This window comes from Urocampus carinirostris, chromosome 17 (genome assembly GCF_059441175.1).
Source record: "Urocampus carinirostris isolate Australia breed hairy pipefish chromosome 17, RoL_Ucar_1.0, whole genome shotgun sequence".
In the NCBI taxonomy this organism is placed as follows: Eukaryota; Metazoa; Chordata; class Actinopteri; order Syngnathiformes; family Syngnathidae; genus Urocampus; species Urocampus carinirostris.
Window position 1 is genome coordinate 26240456 of NC_142365.1, and position 21832 is coordinate 26262287.

The following is a 21832-nucleotide window of genomic DNA, read 5'->3' on the forward strand; positions in this document are numbered from 1 at the left end:
CTGGGTTATGCCCTGTTAGCTCTCTGTGTGTTATTTTTGGCTGATCGCGATTTGTTGTATCATTGCACACCTACATGCGACACAATCTAGTCATTCTCCATAAAAACTACCAAAAATTCTGCTTAAAACACTCAAAACCTCTTTGCCTAGGTCAGTAGTCTCCAACCTTTCTCAAACTGAGATTCTTTGTTACAAATTGGCGAAAAGGTCACGTGCATTTCCAAAATAATTTATCATGTTGTTACTACGTTATTAAAACAGTAATTGATGGAGGTACAGTTAAATCGACTCAACTACTAAAGAAAATATTTTACTAGAAAATCACAATGGCCCAGCACTGGTGAACTATTTTCAGAGCAAGTCTCAGCTTTCCTAAGGGGGTACCACGTTGGAGACCCCTGGGCTAGGTGTTACCCTGATGATGTCACAGCTTAGGAAGTCACAGACGAGACAGGCTGTCTTCAAAATGCGTTATCTTGGAAAATAAATGGAATGTACCACTGAAATGGATACAGATATTATGCCATTAAAACATATACTATTTTCTCACATTTGGGTATCCTTTTGAGGCATTGACCTAATGTTGCTTAGCCCTATAGGCTGGAAAGTTATATATATATATATATATATATTTAATTTTAATAGTTTAATCACATTTTTAATTTATAGGTCAAAGTGTTAAGTTTTGTTTTCTGGAGCAGGGGTCTGCAACGTGATGCCTGCAGGTAGCCCACCGTGACTACCTGAGTAGCCCGCAGACTAGTTATAATTATATGTCATTGTGATCTTTCTAGGAAATTACATTTCGAACTGACATGATGTTTAGTGGTTGACAGACGATTTAATAAGTAATACCATAGAATTGACTAAGTAATAAGATGGTAATTACAAGTTATTATCTAAATGCATATCAAACTGGTAGCCCTATGCGCTAATTGGTTTCAAAAAGTAGCTCTCAGCTTAAAAAAAAGTTGGTGACCCCTGTCCTAAAGCATGGGTAGGAAAACTTATTTGGGGGCCTGGGCCAAGGAGGTAATTTCATTTTATATTTGTGTCTAAATAGATTATTTTGAACATTTAGTTTTAAAAAACACAGAACTAAAGCAAAATATTAAGCTGTTTTATGCAATAAATTTGACACTTTTTTTTTCCTAGTATTTTTGTGGTTTAACCCCAGTATTTGTGCAGTATTCTTGTAGTCACATTTTGTAGTACTAATGTACTTGTATCTGTACCTTTGCAGTATTTTTGTGGGATTTAAGCAGTAGGATTATTGTATTGTATAATAGTAATTTCTGTAGAGTTTTTTCAGAATTAAAGCAAACGTATTAGGTCCCTGTTTTAAGAACATTTAGTTTTGTAGTAGTGGACACTCGGAAAGACAATGATGACAAAACTGACACCCAAATAAATATTTTTATTTTGTTATTAGAAGTACTACATTTACCATATATAAATAAATATATATATATATATATATATATATATATATATATATATATATATATACCCATTAAGGGGCTGGATTCAAAAACCTGATGCGTCACATGTGGCCTGCAGACTGTAGTTTGCCCTCCTCTGTCCTAGAATAAAACCTTGTTATAAACACAATATACAATTACTTGTATATCTACTGTATGTACCGTAATGTTGTGCAAGTAATATCTACTTAACTAAAGGGAGGGACTTGATGTGATACTTTGAACTTTGTCCATCACAATGATTTGGACTTTGTACGTATGTGGACCTTGCTATGTCATGTTTGTGTTGTTGTCGTCATTCTAAGAAATGTTTGCCATGCGAAAAAGGAATACAGTACATAACAAGTGTCGTACTGTACTTGCTTTACTTTTTATATATGTCTGTAAAAGTTAACATCATGGCACAGTTTGAAATGGCATCACGCACGGAATTCCAGATCATTTTAGAGAACGCTCTTTTGGCTCCGCTTGCTGAAAAGAGCTGACTCTTTCCTAAATATATCTTCAGGTTCGAGAGCGTTCTCCATCCGGGCCCCGGTGCTGTGGAATGCTCTTCACCCTGAGATTCCCACAGATTCTAATCTTAAACACACTTCTACTCTATAGCATATGAATAACCTATATTTTATATTGGTGATATGCGTATTATTTGCCCCCATGTAGGTTTTAGATGAGGGGATTGTGTCATAATAGTCTGTAGTTTGCAATAGGCAAGGCAAGCCAAATTATTTGTATAGCACAATTCATACACAAGGCAATTCAAAGTGCTTTACAGAAATGGGAAAGAGACAGGTTAAAAACACACAATTACAGTTAAAACATAGAAGAAAAGACATCGAAAATGTAAAATGTGTTTTTTAAAAAGAATTAAAACCACATAATAAAATCAACGAATTAAAATAAAGTAAAAGTGAAGAGTGCAGATAGAACCCTTTCAGTTGTATGCACAGTTGAACAGAACTGTTTTCAGCCTGGACTTAAACACTGTAGACGCCTGTCTGACGTCATCAGGAAGACTATTCCAGAGTTTAGCTGCATGGAACTGAAACGCAGCTTCACCCTGTTTAGTCCTGGCTCCGGGCACCAGCAGAAGGCCTGTCCCTGTGGTTCTCAGGGTCCGAGATGGTTCATATGGGACCAACAATGTCACATAGTCTTTGATCTGTGCAGCCCTTTGAGTCTCTTTGTGATTAAGGGCTATACAAATAAACATAACTTGACTTTTAATGATATTTTACCATTAGTGATCAAATATGATGCACAAAATTAATTAATTTATAATATGTCCTTGGATTTGTAAATGATGCTGCTATGTTATAGTATACTACAATCAAATGTTTATACTAAAAAAGATAACGGCACTCATTATGACAGAGTGAGAGAAAGTGTGAGAGACAGTGAGGGTGAAAGAGAATGACTGAGTGTGAGTGGGCGTGACAGTGTAAGAGAGCATGAAAAAGTGTGAGTACTGTATATGTGGGAGAGTGTTGGTGTTCGTAAGAAAGTGAGTGTGAGCGTGTGAGTATACGTGGGAGAGCGTGAGTGCGCGTTAGTGTGGGGGCCGGTGAGAGACCCTGAGTGAGTGTGAGAGAGTCAAGTCAAGTCATTTTTATTTGTATAGCCCTTAATCACAATAAGTCTCTAAGGGCTTCACAGATTAGTACACTATGTTACACAGACTATTTTTCAGCCGACAAGAAGAGTAGGTTATTATTCATATGCAATGGAGTAGAAGTGAGTTTTAAGTTTAGATTTAAACATTTGAGTGAGTATATGTAGGAGAGCGTGAGTGTGCTTGAGAAAGTGAGTGTGAACGTGAATATATGTGGGAGAGAGTGAGTGTGAGAGACGGTGAGTTTGAGTGAGCAAGAGAGAGTGTAAGTATATGTAGGAGAGAGTGCGTGAGAGATCGTAAGTGAGTGTGAGAGACTGAGCGTGAGAGCAAGAGAGAGTGTAAGTATATGTAGGAAAGAGTGAGTGTGTGTGAGAAAGTGAGTGTGAGCGTGAGTATATGTGGGAGAGCGTTAGTGTGGCAGGGCGGGAGTGTGTGTGAGAGTGAGAGACTGTGAGTGTGCGTGACATAGAGTTAAGAGTGTAAGAGTTGATTGAGAATGTGAGTAAGAGAATGCATAGGAGAGTGAGAGAGAATATGAGTGAGTGAGAGAGCATGACAGCAAGTGAGTGCGCGTGACAGAGTGTGAGAGAGCGTGAGTGTGAGAGAGAGAGCGTAGGAGAGTGTGAGTGAGAAGGACGACATCAGTGCGTGAGAGAGGGTGAGTGAGAGTTTAAGAGAGCAAAATTTGAGATTTAAATGAGCCGGCTTATAAAGCCATTTCGTTTGGCGAACGACACATGGATAACGGACTGACAAAGGGTGAGTAAGAGCATTGAGCTTAAATAGGAGGCAAGCCAATCAGTCAATGAGCCGCAGCTGGCGCCAATCAGGCGGGGTGAATTGGGCGCCTTGGGCAACCGTGACAATAGTGTGAGCTGCAAACACGAGACGCACACCAACTTGAAAATGGCATGTTATTTCTGCGGGCTAATCATTTTGGGACACGCTCCACCATCAATTATGGACAACATGAGCTGGAAGCTACTTCAAGTTCAAAGGAACGTTCCAAACAAGCCCCAAGTTTATGAATACCTCTAGCAGGTCTATAGGGACTTTGTGTATTATTTAGCGCCTCCTAGTTGTAAAAAAAAGAGCTGTTTTCCTTTCTTTCTTTTAATCTTTTAGGATGACTTTGTTTTCTTCATTCTCTAACATTCGTCTCTAGTACTGTGAACAAAAAAATACTGTTATAACATGAGTTTCATGCCTTTTCATGTGTCAGATACACAGTGTACAGTATATAGTGTTTTTTTATGACATTTTCCAATTATAAGGATGTCCTAGTTCCTAAAGTGCAAATGTTTTTTTTTGTTTTCCCTCACCAGTCCTTGTTGTTGTCATCGTTCCACAGCTAATTAAAACCCACAACCTGCTGCCCAATCGGAACTACATTTTTGGCTACCATCCCCATGGTATCTTCTGTTTTGGGGCTTTCTGCAACTTTGGGACGGAAGCCACAGGCTTCTCCAAGAAATTTCCAGGAATTAAACCCTCTCTGGCAACCTTGGCAGGGAATTTTCGAATGCCGGTGCTCAGAGACTACCTGATGTCTGGAGGTGAGTGCCTCTGACCAACTTTTAGAATTTTTAAGTGAGGTCTTCTAGCAAGGGTTAGCACTGGTGCTTGAAATCTTTGAAAATACCTGAATTTTAATGTTGTGTTTTCAAAGTCAGGAAAATGCTTGGATTTTGTGTGAAATGAAATGGTTGACATTGTTGCCATGACCATGTTTTTTGGCAGTCTGACTCTATAGACCACGCAATTAATGAAGAAAAAAACGAAAAAATAAAATTGATGCCGACATTGTCATTATGGCGTTGTCATGTGAAACATCCCCGCCCCCTAGTGGTTGCACCCAGGACGGCAGCTCTATTTAGGAAACCAGCTCTTTTGGCTCGGCTCCCAAACGTTTCCTCAGATTTTTTTGTTTACTTAATAATATATTATCACTAATAATCAAACGTATGCACTAAATTATTTTGTAATTAGTAATTATTTGTATTTTAAAGAGCATCCCTGAAAAACACATGAAATATAAATTAAAATATTCACAGATCTACCAAAAAAATGTCAAATAAAAACAATTTGAGCTTTTTACACACTGAAAAGATCAAAAGTTGAATGACACAAATACCTGAAAATGCAAAACAATTACATTTTAATTCAAAATATTAAATCTTTAGTGCTATAAATAAATAATAAAATGCAAAACAACTAACTTTTTGCTCCTCTATTTTCACTAATTTAGCCACAGATCCTCTGAAAAACATGCAAAAGAATATAAATTTAAATAAGCAAAAGATCAGCAATCGATTGAAAGATTGAATGCTCACCGTTTCGAAGCAGTCAATATCATTAAAATGAGGCCAAATCTGGCTCATTTTTCTGTTTCGTTTTTATAGAGTACTTTTTTACTTTCAACAGTACTTTCTTTTTTTGTCTTCCATATTGGAGACAATTGTTACCTAAAACCTTTAGAGCCCTTCCCGTGTTTGTAAACAAGTGTGACATAGCTAAGCCACACATGCATTCTTGAAGCAGAATGGGCAGAACTAATGTGAGTTTATAGCAGCCATTGACACAAAATGATTGTACATCCTAGATAGCAGCACTAAATAACAAGTATGTGCTAGCATCAAGATAGTAACATAAAAAATGGCCTTAAAAGTGCTTGAAAAGTGCTTGATTTTGACCATGAAAAAGGTGGATGAACCCTGTCTAACACTGTTTCTCTATTGGTGGGTCAGGGGAGTATTTTATGTGGCTTGCGGGCCTTTGCCTGGGCAAATAAAAGGTTCCCGACCCGTGCGAAAGACCCTTTCATTTGTTTGAAAACATTGTGATGTAGCTGTTGGGCGAGGCTCAGCCCGGAGTCAAGAGAATCTCCGCGCTGGTCAATACACTGAAGAAACTAAGCTTTCGTTTCTGCTACTCTGGTGATCAAATGTGTGCCAGAATCTGAGGAAAACGGTTAGTGATCGTGAAATGAAGTTTTACAGAATCCAGGCGGACACTCATGATCATAGAAAAATAGGTTTCTTAGTATATTTCCAAAATAACTTATTTTCTGAAACTAATAAAATAACATGCTTTGCTGATATAATAGATGTCAAGAACCGGAACGATGCGTATCGTTTCTCGGACAAGCTTTATTTTACGGGAACAGGCTAGTCATGCACATTAACGCAAACGCCAGTGATTCGGTGATCGCTGGACGGAAGAAGAAAGACTGAAGTCTGGCGTGGAACAACAGGAAGCCAGAGACTAACGAGATTGATACTGGACAGATGGTTTTGATGCTGGACAGAATGGGACTGACAGGATTGATAACAGATATAGGAGACTGGAGTCAGAGATCAGACAGAACGATACCAGACACTGGAGACCAGAGACCGATATCAACATGGGACGAAATAAACGGGATCGATACCGGACAGGAAACCGAACAGAGTCAAAGCACACGTCTTGCCGGTGCAGAGGTTCGTTGATGGACTGACAAAGGGTGAGTGATAGCACTGAGCTTAAACAGGAGGGAAGCCAATCAGTCAATGAGCCGCAGCTGGCGCCAAACAGGCGGGGTGAATTGGGTGCCGTGGGCAACCGTGACAATAGTGTGAGCTGCAAACACGAGCATTTTTGATGAGTTTCTCAGTCCAATCTTTTAGCTTTAATGCATTTAAGCGCAACTCTCTTCCTTTTCGTTGATCAGGAGTGTCCGCCGGGATCTTTTATAACTTAAATTTACGATCACTAACATTTTTTTCTCCAATTCTGGCACAAAGAGTATGTTGTTTTCTTAGCTGCAGAAAATAACAGGCAAAACAAAAGCTTGGTTCCTTCCCTGTGTTGACCAGCGCAAGTATTCTCTGTACTGGTAAAGGGAATATGATTTCTTTGTATTGTATTGTATCGAATTTGGTTTATTTATTTCCAGTTATATTGCAACAAATATCACATCACAGAGTGTCAAGTCAAGTCACATTTATTTATATAGCCCTTAATCACAAAATATGTCTCAAAGGACTGCACAGGATTACAATTACAAAATTGCACAATTGCCTGATCTTAAACCAGCATGCGGGCAAGGAACAACTCAAAAACCTCAGTGTGAGGAAAAAAGAGAAACCTTGAGAAAGGACCTCACATGTGGTAATCCCCCTTCTAGGATTTACCAGGGTGAATCACAATTAGCATTACTGTACACAGAATATAAAACACTAGGTAAGATGTTGAAAATGTCCGGATGACACCAACGACGCCCCCAGCCTGTAAACTAGTCCAGAAAGTCTATGACGGCCACGAAGCAACTTCCCATCTCTGCCAGCTTGTCAATGCAGGGGTTGACATGCTTCAGTTCAGACGCTGGTCCGCTGACTTATCTCAAATCGTCCTTCTCCTTCGTATCAGCCAGGCAGGCAGTCGGAAAAAGACAGGACAATACAGAATATGAGGTGGGCATCAATCATAAGCTTTGGAATAGAAGTGTGTCTTAAGCCTCGATTTAAAAACTTCCGTTGAGGTTGCAGATTTTATCTCCGGAGGCAGGGCGTTCCATAACACCGGGGCCCGGATGGAGAACGCTCTCGAGCCTGCAGACTCCTTGGCTCTCGGAGTCACAAGTAGACCGGCCTTTTCCGAGCGCAGACTCCGTGCAGGAACATAGGGGGAAATCAAATCAGAGAGACAAGAGGTTGCAAGCCCATGCAAACATTTATATGTTAATAAGAGAACCTTAAAGTCACATCTTAAGTGGACTGGGAGCCGGTGCAAGTTGGCCAATACAGGAGTAATATGCTCAAACTTTTTGGTCTTAGTCAAAAGTCTAGCTGCCGCATTCTGAACCAGCTGCAAAGTTTTAATGCTAGACATCGGGAGACCAGAAAGCAATACATTACAGAGTGAAAAAAATTACCAGAAAGGTAAAAAAGGAAGACGGGTTGAAGCCAAAGGCTTATAGAGACAAATAACTTTGGCTTTTTCAACCAATCATACAAACAAATTGTAAAAGAAATTCCAAAGTGATTAAAAAAAATTACGGAGGAGTTTGAAGACACGACCATTCTCGCGAGACTCCAGAAGAAGAATGAAGTCGTTTTGGTTTTGCTGTTTTTTTTTTTGTTTGTTTTGTTTTAAAAATATAAAAATAAAAATGTGAACACATTCTGCTTTCTCTAGTTGAAATTGTGAATCTTTTCAATCAATAAACTTGAGAGGTGATTTTTTTTTTTTTTATATATTGATTTGGGTAGCGGTTTGTAATTAGGATAGTATACTGGGTCCTGAAGTAAGACCAGCAGAGAACCACTGTTCTAGCAGTGGAAAATGCTGACAATTTTATCTATGAGTCCAGGGATCTTTGCCCCTTTTACGCAGCTGAATTAGCTTTTGTTTACATGGCTGTACTTTGTTGTTTCAAACAGTCAATGCTCAGTCTCTTTCAGGTTACTCTAGGACAGTTTATTCAAATCATACACACAGTGCCCACCGGTACTGTGGTGGCCTAGGCAAGATGATGTTTAAATAGTAGCGGATCGTGCAGTTTACACCTTCACTCCGGTCTAAATGAATTGGTGATCCAGTGCCTTTGTGTTGTTGAGTATAGGATAGGTTAAAAAATTAGTTGCCAGTGTTTTCATTCAATGTGTTTTACACATACCTGTCAAGCTCCACGACTCCATGCCCTTGCAAAATGTTGTATTTTCCCTTACAAAATACAAAATAATCTTACACCATATTTTTTTTCAAACGTGCTTATTTATGTAGTTTAACATGTTATATTGTACATGTGTTTCGTTATATCATATGTATTGTTAATTGGCATTTTGTTGTGAGATACTGAGTTGCTCGACATGAATGAGGTTTATTATGAAAAAGGTTCAAAAAGTAGCTTGGACGTTCACCGTAGAAGGAAAAAATACATACACTAATTCAATTAGAAAATGTTTTTTTTTCATATTTCAATTATTCAGTTTTCTTTGATTAGTGTCGATCCCTATGTTTTTGCTTGAAGACTTTTTTATGCTCCATACTACTTTAATTGGAAGGGTCTATTCCATTGGCTAGAATTAGCGAGCTCCAATAATGTTTGAAAAACAAGGAGGGTTTCATACTTATGTATATACATACTGGACTGTCTCAGAAAATTAGAATATTGTGATAAAGTTCTTTATTTTCTGTAATGCAATTAAAAAAACAAAAATGTCATACATTCTGGATTCATTACACATCAACTGAACTATTTCAAGCCTTTTATTATTTTAATATTGCTGAATTTGGCCTACAGCTTAAGAAAACTCAAAAATCCTATCTCAAAATATTAGAATATCATGAAAAAGTATACAAGTAGGCTATTTAACTAATCACCTGAATCATCTAATTAACTCGAAACACCTTGCGAGGTTTCCTGAGCCTTAAAAACACTCAGCTTGGTTCAGTAAACTAAATCACAAGTATGGGGAACACTGCTGATCTGACTGCTGTCCAGAGGACAATCATTGATACCCTCCATCAGGAGGGTAAGACACAAAAAGAAATTTCTCAAAGAGCAGGCTGTTCACAGAGTGCAGTTTCAAAGCATATCCACAAAAAGTCTGTTGGAAGGGAAAAATGTGGCCGGAAACGCTGCACAACCAAGAGAGATGACCGCAGCCTTAACAAAATTGTGAAGAAGAGCCGCTTCCAGAATTTGGGGGAGCTTCAAAGACAGTGGGCTGAAGCTGGAGTCCAGGTATCAAAAGCCACAGTTCACAGACGTGTCCGGGAAATGGGCTACAATAGCCGTATTCCCATGGTCAAGCCACTTCTGAACTCAAGACAACGGAAGAAGCGTCTGACTTGGGCTATGGAGAAGAAGCACTGGACAGTTGCAGAGTGGTCCAAAGTCCTCTTTTCAGACGAAAGCAAGTTTTACATTTCATTTGGAAGTCAAGGCGCCAGAGTCTGGAGAAAGGCTGGAGAGGAGCAAAATCCAAGTTGCTTGAAATCCAGTGTGAAGTTCCCACAGTCAGCAATGGTTTGGGGAGCCATGTCAGCTGCTGGTGTTGGTCCACTGTGTTTTATCAAGTCCAGAGTAAATGCAACTGTGTACCAAGAGATTTTAGAGCACTACATGCTTCCATCTGCTGAAAAGCTCTATGGAGATGAGGATTTCATTTTCCAGCATGATCTGGCACCTGCCCACAGTGCCAAAACCACCAGTAACTGGTGCACTGACCATGGCATCACTGTCCTTGATTGGCCTGCTAATTCCCCTGACCTGAACCCCATCGAGAATTTGTGGGGTATAGTTAAGAAGAAGATGAAAGACACCAGACCTGCAAATGCAAATGAGCTGAAGGCCGCTATCGAAGCATCCTGGGCATCAATAACACCTCAGCAATGCCACAGGCTGATTGCCTCCATGCCACGCCGGATTGATGCAGTAATCCGTGCAAAAGGATTCCCAACCAAGTACTGAGTGCATCAATGGACATTTTCAAATGTTTGATTTAGTTTTGCTGTTATAATTTTTTTTTTTATTTGGTCCTAGGAAGTATTCTAATATTTTGAGATAGGATTTTTGAGTTTTCTTAAGCTGTAGGCCAAATTCAGTAATATTAAAATAATAAAAGGCTTGAAATAGTTCAGTTGATGTGTAATGAATCCAGAATGTATGACATTTTTGTTTTTTTAATTGCATTACAGAAAATAAAGAACTTTATCACAATATTCTAATTTTCTGAGACAGTCCAGTATATAAAATTAGGTACTGTGTGTTTGTATGTTTTGTTTTCAGAACACTGCAAGTTTGTTTTATTTCCCTGCAAATTGTAATCAAATGCTCCCCCTCCCCAAATGTTTCAGGTATCTGCCCTGTGAACAAGAACTCAATCGACTACCTGCTGTCATGCAACGGTACAGGAAACGCAGTAATAATTGTTGTGGGAGGCGCAGCGGAGTCCTTATACTGTGCACCAGGCATGAACTCGGTCATCCTCAAAAAGCGGAAAGGATTTGTTAAAATGGCACTCCAGAAAGGGTAAGCCAAGCATCGCGTAACACCACCAGTTATTCCAATCGACTTTAACCTTCAAATGTCAGTCGCAGGTATTTGTTAAAGTATACGGAGGAGAATGTTGTTCCCGTTTACTGAGGCCATGCATACAGTCAGCAGCGATAAACGTTTTATCTGTAGCTGTGCCGAAACAACCCAAACAACAGTGATTATGTCAAATATCACTAAGGATTATCAATGCTTTCACCTTTTAAAGCAGATTAGAGCAAGTTGGGAAACAAATGAAGTTATGCAGACTTTAAAAAAGGGGTCTCCAACTTGATACCCGCGGAGATCAGGGTGCTCCTTAAACATTTGAGGTGCTGGCGGAACTGAAGTCAAAGTAAAACTTAAATTTGGAAACAATATTTCCCAGAGTTTGCTGTAAATATAGAAAGTGAACAGTTGGTGTGTTTAAGACAATTCTGGGTTTCTAATGATCTCTTAATGTGAACAAAAACAGAATATATCTGGTCTTCCATGTAAAAGAGAAAGTTTTATTGTTGCTTAATGAATTCTACTACAGGGTTAAAATCTAAGCACTTTTCATAGGACTATAAGGAACGACCAGACTTTGGTTTTCTCCAATTCTTTTTTAAGGTTACATTGTTTATTTATCTCTAAACAAATGCAGTCGATTGATTTATATTATGTGTATTTTGTCTTTTATTAGCATATTAGCTATTGGAGTAATCTAAAAGTAATTATTATGGTATTTGGATTACGTTACTGGTATCATTTTTCACATGGCTTGCAGGTTTTATTTAGGAAACTTTGCCTTTAAACACGTCTTACGAATACAGTTTATTAATAAAATTCCACCATTTTTTTCTTTACCTGCTTACACCTGTCCGTTTGTAATGTAATTTTCACTCAAAAGCATTCTCAATATGGCTGTATTTAATTATGGAAAAAAAAACGGTGAAAATCTTTTGAGACTAGGAGAGGCCCATAAAACTCATTGTTCTTAGGAACTCCTTCGAGTTGACTTCCATTTGACTAAAGCAAACCCGCCTCACTTTTTCACAGCTTTTTGTGTGGAATTACATTTGAAGCATCTCTTGCTGGCAGCCATAACAACTGACATCATACACTAATACTTGTTCCCCCAGCAGGCTGTGAAGATGTCTTGATATGCAAAGATCCTTTGCTTTTTGCGGTTCATGGGGAGCAGAACCACCCGGCCAAAGTGAAAATCCGCAAAGTAGTGTCACACCTTCTAAAAGCCCCCAAGCGTTAAACTTACCTCGAAATGACGTCATTCCCATCTAAGAGTATACCTCTGTAGCAAAATAACAACGCACAATTGCAGTTGAATGAATGGTTATCTTGTCATTAAACAAGTAAAACAAAATCTGAGGGCTTCTCCTTTCAGTGAAAGAAATCAATTTAGAGAGCGGCTGGCTAGCTGTGTGCTAGCATCAAGTTTCCTCGAAAGGAGACAGATCTCTGAGATGATTAAAATAAAACCATCCCTAATGTAGCGGTTTGCCACGAGTATTTAGCTGCAGGTCATCCATTTCATGGCTAATGGACCTAGCGTTGACAAGATACAGGGTCCGTAGCGGGGTCTTCGGATATCTGTTACATACCTGTCAACCTGTATGTTTTTGCCGTACAAAGTACGTTTATTATGCATTTTAAGATGTGTACGACATACGGAAAAACGCAAATTTGTCAATTATGGGTACCATCCGGTATACACCGATTATCATGAAACGGCAAACCAATCAAGTCAAACAAGTTCGCGGCTGTAGCCTCTATCTCGGTTTCAGTTTTTTCAATGCAAACGAAGCAAGCGGTTTGATGCTACTGTGCGCATGCCGCCAGGGGATTTCCCATCATGCATCATTCAGTGGAAGTTGTGTAGTGAAAAGAAGTCCGTCCCTTTTTAGAGAATCTGCTTTTTTGGCTCATGAAAGAGAGCCGGCTCTCAAACGGCTCACTTGCTTTGATGCATTATGTTACGAATTATTATGTTGTATAAAGAAGTTAAGAAAAAAAGGAAGTATAAAAGGAGAAAACTAAAAGACAGGTTTGTGGTTTTCCCTTTAATCAGTATATTACCAACAATAATTTAATGCAGAAAATGAATTGATGAATTCATAATTTCTATCTATCTACCTTGGTCATATCCCTCAAGAGGGGTGACCGACGGCAGGACAAACACATACAATAACAAAGGAAAAGAAAAAAAACACACACACAAACGTTTTGGGACCATGGCAAACCCATTGATCTCTACTTCCCAAGAGACAGCAAGGCAAAGAATTAATAATTTGAAGAAGAAAATTCTACTTAATTATATTTGCATGTATTTTTTCCTTCTACAGTAAACGTCCAAGATACTTTTTTAAAAATAAACCTCATTATTGTCGAGCATCTCAGTATCTCACTGAGATGCAAAATGTTAATTAACCATATACTGTATATGATATAACGAAACACGAGACTGGGAGGTCGGTGGTTCGCGCCCCGGCCGAGTCATTCCTAAGACTTAAAAAGTGGTCGGCGGCGCCCTCTGTTGGCTGCGGCTGCATCGGCTCGCTACAACGGGTCAGGTGCAATCGACATTTCGTTCTGTGTACATTGTTACACAGAATGACAATACAAGGAAATTATTATTATTATTATTATTATGTACAATATAACATGTTAAACTACATAAATGAAAAATGGTGTAAGATTATTTTATATTTTGTAAGGGAAAATGCGACAGTTTGTAAAGGTATGGAGCCGTGGAGGTTGACAGGTATGCTGTTAGCTTAGCTGTTAGCAGTAGGCCGGAGCAGCTCTTTCTTTCTTGCTTTCTCCTGGAACCACCCGAGTCGCTTCTGGACCCGATAACAATCCATGGAGCACCGCTATTCTGACAATCCTAAGAGTCCGATTTAATTGAGGAATTTATTTTAAATGTAACAAAAACAACTAAAAGAAACCACAAAGCTAGAGGTCGCTGTGCTTCCCAGTTTGTTTACGGAGGCAGAGCCCACCAGCTGTTTGACTGACAGCATACACCAGCCTCTCACAGTCACGCACACAGTCACACCCACCCAACACTGAGCGCCCTCCCTAAACTGTCCCCGCCGAACACAATGCACAATACAATGTTATCAATTACATCAAAGACAAAGTCAATTCATTTCAATACCTGTGAAGGAGTGAACCAGCAATAACGGAAGCGCGAAGTAGAGAGGGGTCTCTGTATATTAACTCTAAAGGATTCTTTGACTTTTGCAGTCAGAATCAAGAAAAGAAAATGACTACATGAGCATGACTTGATCTTTCTCCCTGTGCACTCAGGTCCGACTTGGTTCCAGTATACTCCTTTGGGGAGAATGATGCCTACAAGCAGGTGATCCTAGAAGAGGGAACTTACTGGAGAGGTCTCCAGAAAAAGTTACAAAAGTTGTTTGGATTTGCTCCTTGCCTTTTCCACGGATGCGGCCTCTTCTTTGGCAACTCGTGGGGTCTTGTGCCTTACGGCAAACCAATTACGACTATAGGTGGGCACTCGTCTCCTCTTGAATAGTTCTCAATTATTGACATAGCCCTGGAAATTGAATAATGACAAAAAATACTATTTTTGTGTTTTGGTTATTATAAGAAGTCAAGTCAAGTCAAGAACATCTTTTATCATCGGTTAAAATGTCACAAGCATGTTTGTACAAATAAGTCATTCAATACCAGAGGTTTTCTCAAAGGGAAAGACAATTTTTGCCGTTTTGACTCAGTTTTTCAAGGCCTACAGAAAAAGTAGTTCTGTAGGTATATAGCCAAAGGACATTTCAAAAGAAAGCTTCAAGCCGAGTAGTAGTGTCGCCTATTTCCCCAGGCCTACTTTCCCTGTTGCTAAGACCCCTACTCGTGCCTTCTGCCTCAGGCGTGACCCTGCTACTCCCACTGCCTTCTCAGCTCTCCACATCTTTCCAGTTTTCAATTCGATCCCAGTTAATGACACCTTGTTGTTTACAAATACGCAAACTGTAGAGCTTATCTTGTACATGCCACCTTGAACTCCTCACTGAGGGGAAGCTGGGTGGTGTTGCCCATCCTATACGGGGCAGCGCTAGTGAGACTGGAGGAGAGTCCCAGCCACTTCCAAGGAAAGCCACTGATCTTCCTTTCCAGATACTGCACAGTTGTTTGCGGAACAGCATAGACAAGGAGATGCCATACGACACTTATCGTTCCACACTTTGCCTGACCTTCCACCTTGGTAAGCCACGCTCCCAGTCTTTCACCAGACTCAGAGATGGCATCAACAATCTTCCCCAGGCTCAGGGAGAGTTGGGATCTCGGTTCCAGAGATTGAAACCTGGAACTTGTCCATCACCTTCCTCTCCTTCACAACCATTGACCTTGACTTGGAGGGCTTAAAGCTCACCCTCGCCCATATGATGAGTACTTACAATCCCTGCAGGATCCACCTACTCTCTGGGAATGATGTTGGGGTGATGGTTAGGTAATCCAGGTAGGCTTTTATGGAAGGCTGGCAAACACCTGATCTGGATAGTGGCCCTCTGCATTCCACCTCTGCAACTTTGACCACCATCGTAATTGCCAATTTGAAAAGGATAATGGAAATTGTATAACCTATTATACCTTTCCCAAGGTAATACTAGTCTGATGTTACTGACCCAGAAGTTACCTCAGCCTACAACTGATTTGATAGTCCAGGATCAAGTGCTGTATCTTTTTGGGGATGTGGAGGTGTAGTGCAAACTCAACGAGTTTGTGCGGCATGGACCCACAAGGGTCACCACGATCCTCGTGAGCCTCTCTGATGAAAAAATACAGGAAGCAAGATGAGGAAGTAGGGTCATCCTCTATGTGTGGTTAAAGCTATATGCAGGATCATTCTATTGCAGGGGTCAGCAACCTTTTTGGTGTGGAGTGCCACTTTCAAATGTCCTTGTAAATCAGTGTGCCACACCAAGATCAATGACTCGCACAATATATTTTTAATATCCGACAGAGCTGTAATTTTGCACCAGTCCAAATATACAACATGGATATACATTTTAATCATGTAACTCAGTGTTTTTCAACCCTTTTTGAACCAAGGTACACTTTTATTTATAGAAAAGTTCAGAGACACACTGTCCGTCGAAAATGTTTGAAAATGAAGTTATGTCAAATATTTCACTGTACTACCGCATAGGCAGATAATTGGTATACAAAAAGAAGAAAATAATACTTAAAAAAGAATGATGTGCTTTATGTTTATATTTTTTACAGTGCAATCTTAAACCGCTTTTTGAAACAAATGAAGTTATTAAATGTACTGTGAAGATTGCAAAAATACTGAATAATGGCCTGATTTTTTGAAAAGATAAAATTGGGCAAATTCCAGTGGCACATTAGACAAGGTCTCACGGCACACGAGTGTGCACCGGCACACTGGTTGAAAAACACTGGTGTAACTAACCAATTCATCTTCCACTATTCTTGTTCATCAATCAACTAAAAATGAATGTGAATAACAAGTGGAAAGGCCTGTAGCCATCCATACATCAACTTTTTGCTATAACAATTAACCTGAATCAACCATTCTTCATTAACAATGATCTACAATCAAAAAAAACATGTGCTATTGACAGCTACCATACCATTCATCAATAATATCCTGTTGCAGAAAATACCAAAACTTAAAATAAAAGCAGCAAGGCAGAAGGCACGCACATACACGCACACACACGCTTCTTAAAAATATTTGCCATCAGTAAATGGTTTTCTGTGCTTTGCTATGTGATAGCTTGCTTTAGTGTTAGTGTTTTTAGCAGTGACAAAGGTTTTCAGGGTCTGTGTTTGTTGGCCGCACTTGGACACAGCGCGTTTTATTGTCTGCGCCTTGAATTCATGTTCATGTTTCATCTCGTGACGACGTTTAACACTCGCTGTGCGAGGTACAACGCTCTCGAGCCATAATGCACAAAACAGCACGGTCATTTTTTGCTCAAAGCCTCATTCGTCCGTCCACGCTGGCTGGAAAGAACAAGATGTTTTCGCTCGAGGAGCCGTCATGATGCGTTTTATTTATTGCGCGTGTCTGTTTCGTTGGCTGCGTTAAAACACGGACACGCACTCACACACGAAACAGAAAATGAGGGGCGCTAAACACGGCGTGCAACTGAAAATGTCTAAATTTCAGGTAAAATTGTGCTTTAAAAAAAAAAAAATCATTATTGTTTGTATTGTTTTGCCGTGCGCTCGCGTGCCACTGGTTAACCCCTCGCGTGCCACTGCGGGCACGCGTGTCATAGGTTGCCGACCCCTGTTCTATTGTAACTATGCATTTCCAATTTTATCCATCGTATTTTCCGGTATGTAAGACTCACTGGATTATAAGGTGCACTACCAAATTTTTGTGTTTTTATATGCGTGTTATTTTTTGGATTGAATAAAATCTCACAGCAATTCACTTTCTTGCAGTTGGGGAGCCAATCACCGTGCCGAAAATTGAGGACCCCTCTGATGAAATGGTGGACCTTTACCACGCCATGTATGTGAAGTCCCTCCTGTGCCTGTTCGACAGGTACAAGACCCGATTTGGCTTGAATGAGAGCGACATCTTGCACATTGAGTGAACTCAAAATGAGGAAGGCGTTAGCATAAAGAACTGTATCTTCTGGCCCTCTCTCATCCTAACTTTGGTTCCTGATTGTGATCATCTCTGGATCCTCGTTTATACACAAGCACATTTGTATAGTGAGAAAATAGGGCTAAGCTAACCTCAGGGATGGACCTGTTGGAGAGACTGTCAGAGTGAGGTACTGTTCAACACATGTGCCTTTTTCTGAATATTTCTTAAAATGCAATGGGGAAGGACTATGAAATCTATGCATTTATAGAATTCTTACAAAGTTCTGTGAAATGTATATTAAAAAAGCACAACCAATGCATATAAAAGTGTACCGCTAATATAGTAGGACACATAAACCCATAAAATAATAGGGTTGCCAAAGATCTACATTATCCTTGCAAATTTATGTAACATACCTTACAGCTACCCAAGGAAAGCTCATTCATCTGCATGGGATTCTTGTCTTGAAAATGCAATAAATGTATGTATGTGATTTTTAAACTGCCTCAAAGTATTAATTGTATTCAACATAGTGGAGAAGAAGCCCACATAGGTGCTTGACTCAAATATTTACAATGCACTTTTTGAGAAATCTATTCCAAAGGTTTGTCACTAGGAAAAAAAAATGTTGGTATGATAGTGGATCTCGCTCGGGATTGGGTATCTCAAGTGCTTTTGGAGAGTTTGTATCTGTAATTGTTTGACACATGTTAAATTTTGAGGCACATTGATTAGTTTTTATGCATGAAGTGGGTGAAAACTGGAAAAAGATGGACTAGTTAAAGTAGTAATGGGTCTGCACAAAATCACAGTATTTGAATTTGGGTTTGCCTTTTTTGTAAAGTTGGTAGTTTATTCATGATTGTCGTTTGGACCCGGATGCACCTGTTTTTACATTGTGGATAAAATATTAACTTCAGTGTAATTCAAGTGCAATACAAAAATACATAGAAAATGTGTGTCTGTATTATGTATGAAAATGTTTGCCAAACTGTTATTAATTAAACTTTTGTATGTTTTCAGAATAAATGCAAAGTATCTTTTTGTCTATATGGCTTTAAATACATTCTTTTGAAATGCATAACTACAGCATTGCATTCTCCTGGTTTGTATTAATCACTTGCCAGTATTGAATTGATTTTAGTTTCATCTGAGCTCTGCAATCGCTTCTTGTTTTGCTTGTTTTGTTGAGCACACTTTCTCAGTAATGTCTTTTGAAATGAATGTCACGGCCAGGACGGAATTAGGACCCAATTGCGTAAAAGTTTTGTTGAAAGAAAGAGGAAGGGCTGCGCCCACAAACTGGTGTTCGCTGGACGCGGGAAGCAAGTCGCTCTCGCACTTGGATTGTAATCCGAATACAGAAGTGGATCTTCTGTAGCGAGCGATGTTGGGGATGGAAAAACAGGTCGGTAGCCGTGACAGGGAGAGCAACAACGTGGTCGGGGTCAGAAACGAGTCGTAAGCCAGGACGGTAGAGTAGACGTAGTCGGGATCAAAAATGGGTCGTAAGCCGGGACGTGGGAGCAGACGTGGTCGGGATCAAAACAGGTCGTAGCCGGAGACAAACGTGACAGGAGTCAGGGTCAAAGAAGGCTTGCCTTGTATCAACACAGGTTCGCAGACGAACTGATAACAGGAAAGTGACAGGACAGGGTTTAAATAGGGAGAGGGAGCCAATCAACTGAGCGGCACAGATGATTCAAATCGGTAACCATGACAATGAATGGCATATTTTTATTTTTTCCAGGGGTTTGATCGGTGACTAGGACTGGCCAAGCCTTCATGGGGCCCTAAGCTAAATCAAATGCGGGGCCCCCTATCACGTGATAACTTGCATAGCTACTAGAACTCATTTCATTTTCTACTCCAGGGGTTGGCAACTATTTGTAGTTGAGGGGCTAATGTGACATTTTATACTTTTTTTTTAAATAGATTAGTTTCACCGCGACCCTAATGAGGATAAGCGGTGCAGCTAATGAGATGAGATTAGTTTCATCAAATTGGTTTTGAAACGACCACAATTAGAGTGAAATAGTATATCAGCTCCCTGCTTTTAGCACTTCATTTGTTATTTAGTTTTGAAGTATTAATGTGGGGTTTTTTTAGTTTTTTTTTTTTGTATTTCTGAACCCCGATTTTATTGAAATTCTGTCGTTTTTTGCAGTGTTACTGTAGTTTTATTTTTGTACTATTTTTTTTTTTTGTATTTCTGAAGTTAGTTTTATGTAGTACTTTTGTATTTTGAAAGTAGATTTTTTTTGTTGGTTATCTATAGAATTTTTGTTGTATTTTGTATTGTTACAGTAGTTTTGGGATAATAGAATTTTTATAGTATTTTTTTTTTGTATTTTTGTACTATCTCTGTTGTATTTTGTATTATTTCCATGTACGGAAGTTGGTGGAATCTAACCCTGGACCTCTGCACCTTGGGGCTGCGCACTATTTGTAATGTGGACCATCCTTGTGGACCATGATGCGCTGCATTTAACTTAGTCATTTTGATTGTAGGTTATTATAGCCTATATTGTAGTAGCATTAATATATATATATATATATATATATATGAAAGCTGACATTCTCACACGGGGCAGACTTAATTTCATCAACAATTTAACCAAATGTACTCCATCGAAAACGGCCGAATTAGTGTCGTTGGAGTATCTGGGAAGCCCTCTTCTGAAGTCCTTTAGCTCTCTCCTTCTCACCATCTTCTCCCCGCATAATGGCGTGCCAACTCCTCCAATGGACGTGCCAAGGAAGCCCCTGTTAGGGTCACGTTTCCAACATTTATAATAAAACGCTCTGCAATATAGGACAAAGAGAATCGGTTCTTTATAATTAGTTACTTTATTAATCATCATATTGAGAGCCGCCGAGATTCTGTTGTTAGACATCTTTTCGCTCGCTCTGCCCTGCTTGCTGCGCTCTGGCTCGGCTCGGCTCTGGCTCTGAGGATCTCCTCGAAAAACCTCCCTTCTAATATTCAGTTTTTGCCTTTGCTACGTAGAGTTGATTAGTCTTCTTTCGAAGGTCTGCTTTCCATCCAATGATGACAGGTGACCTTGGTCCTGGGAAACTCCTTTTTCCCAGGCTCTTTGGTGAAGAACAATCTTGAGTTATGGGATGCCAGGTCAGGATGTATTTCGTTGGTATGTGAGAACAAAAACACAGTCTGTACATAAAAAAACAACTCATGGCCTTGAAGAGTATTTTACGGGCTGAGAACTCTTCAAAATGGCTGTGAACACATATAACATTAAATGTCAACTGTAGGATAAATACAACTCCATCATTCCCTCCTCTTTATCCTATTGGTGATTTAATACTTCATTCAACTGTCACTTCGCAATACGATTTTCAACAGAGAAATCATGAACACAACAACAGTTGTTACACTTAGAGGTTGTCGTCATAATGACCAGGATCTGAGTAAAAATCATGAAAATGCAGAGACAGGCAATCATCATCAACATTTGTGTCATTACAATTTTCACCATCGTCATTTTTATGGTAATTGCCAGAGTCATCGTCAGCATTGGTGTCCGAGGGCAACAGAGCATACAAAGGTACCATCTTTGCCTGCATTGGGGCAAGAGCTGTTGTAATTAGTCTCGTTAGCAATGTTCTTATGCACGGAATACAACAACATCCACACAATGTGAGAATTGCCGCAAAAACGGCTATAGCCATATATTAATATTTTTTATATTTCCCAAACGTATCTCCAAAACCATCCCACATTGATGTGTCAACTCCTGAGTGGTCTTTCATCTTGTTGTTAAGTGACCTGAGGCCTTCCAGGGCCTTTGTCAGACTTCCGTCTGCTGCCGTGTTGTTCGGTATGAACGTGCAACATTGGTCACCAAAGATAGAACAGACCCCTCCCTTTTCAGCCAGTAGCATATCAACAGCAATCCGGTTCTGGAAAGCCATGAGGGAGGTAGCAGAGAGTTGCTCGTGTATGGCGGAGAAACCTTGTTCTGTTTTGTTTCCTAACTTCTGCACATTGAAATGGATATAGTTTATTCTGTCAACATTTTTATTAATTGTACACCAATAACAAATCAAAGATTCAAAACCCGCTGCTACTTGATCTGCTAATTTGTATTCATCTG

At 39.6% G+C, this 21832-nt stretch overlaps 1 protein-coding gene across 1 annotated transcript in view; it reads left to right on the forward strand.

Moving 5' to 3' along the window:
• The window catches only part of dgat2 (diacylglycerol O-acyltransferase 2), a 32128-nt gene extending 13364 nt beyond the window's left edge, over positions 1-18764 (forward strand). The window contains exons 5-8 of the mRNA XM_088321365.1: positions 4448-4652; positions 10939-11113; positions 14432-14634; positions 17564-18764. Of these exons, the coding sequence (XP_088177491.1) occupies positions 4448-4652; positions 10939-11113; positions 14432-14634; positions 17564-17718 (738 nt within the window). The 3' untranslated portion in view covers positions 17719-18764. The remainder of the gene's footprint in view (positions 1-4447; positions 4653-10938; positions 11114-14431; positions 14635-17563) is intronic.
• Positions 18765-21832: the final 3068 nt, after the last annotated feature.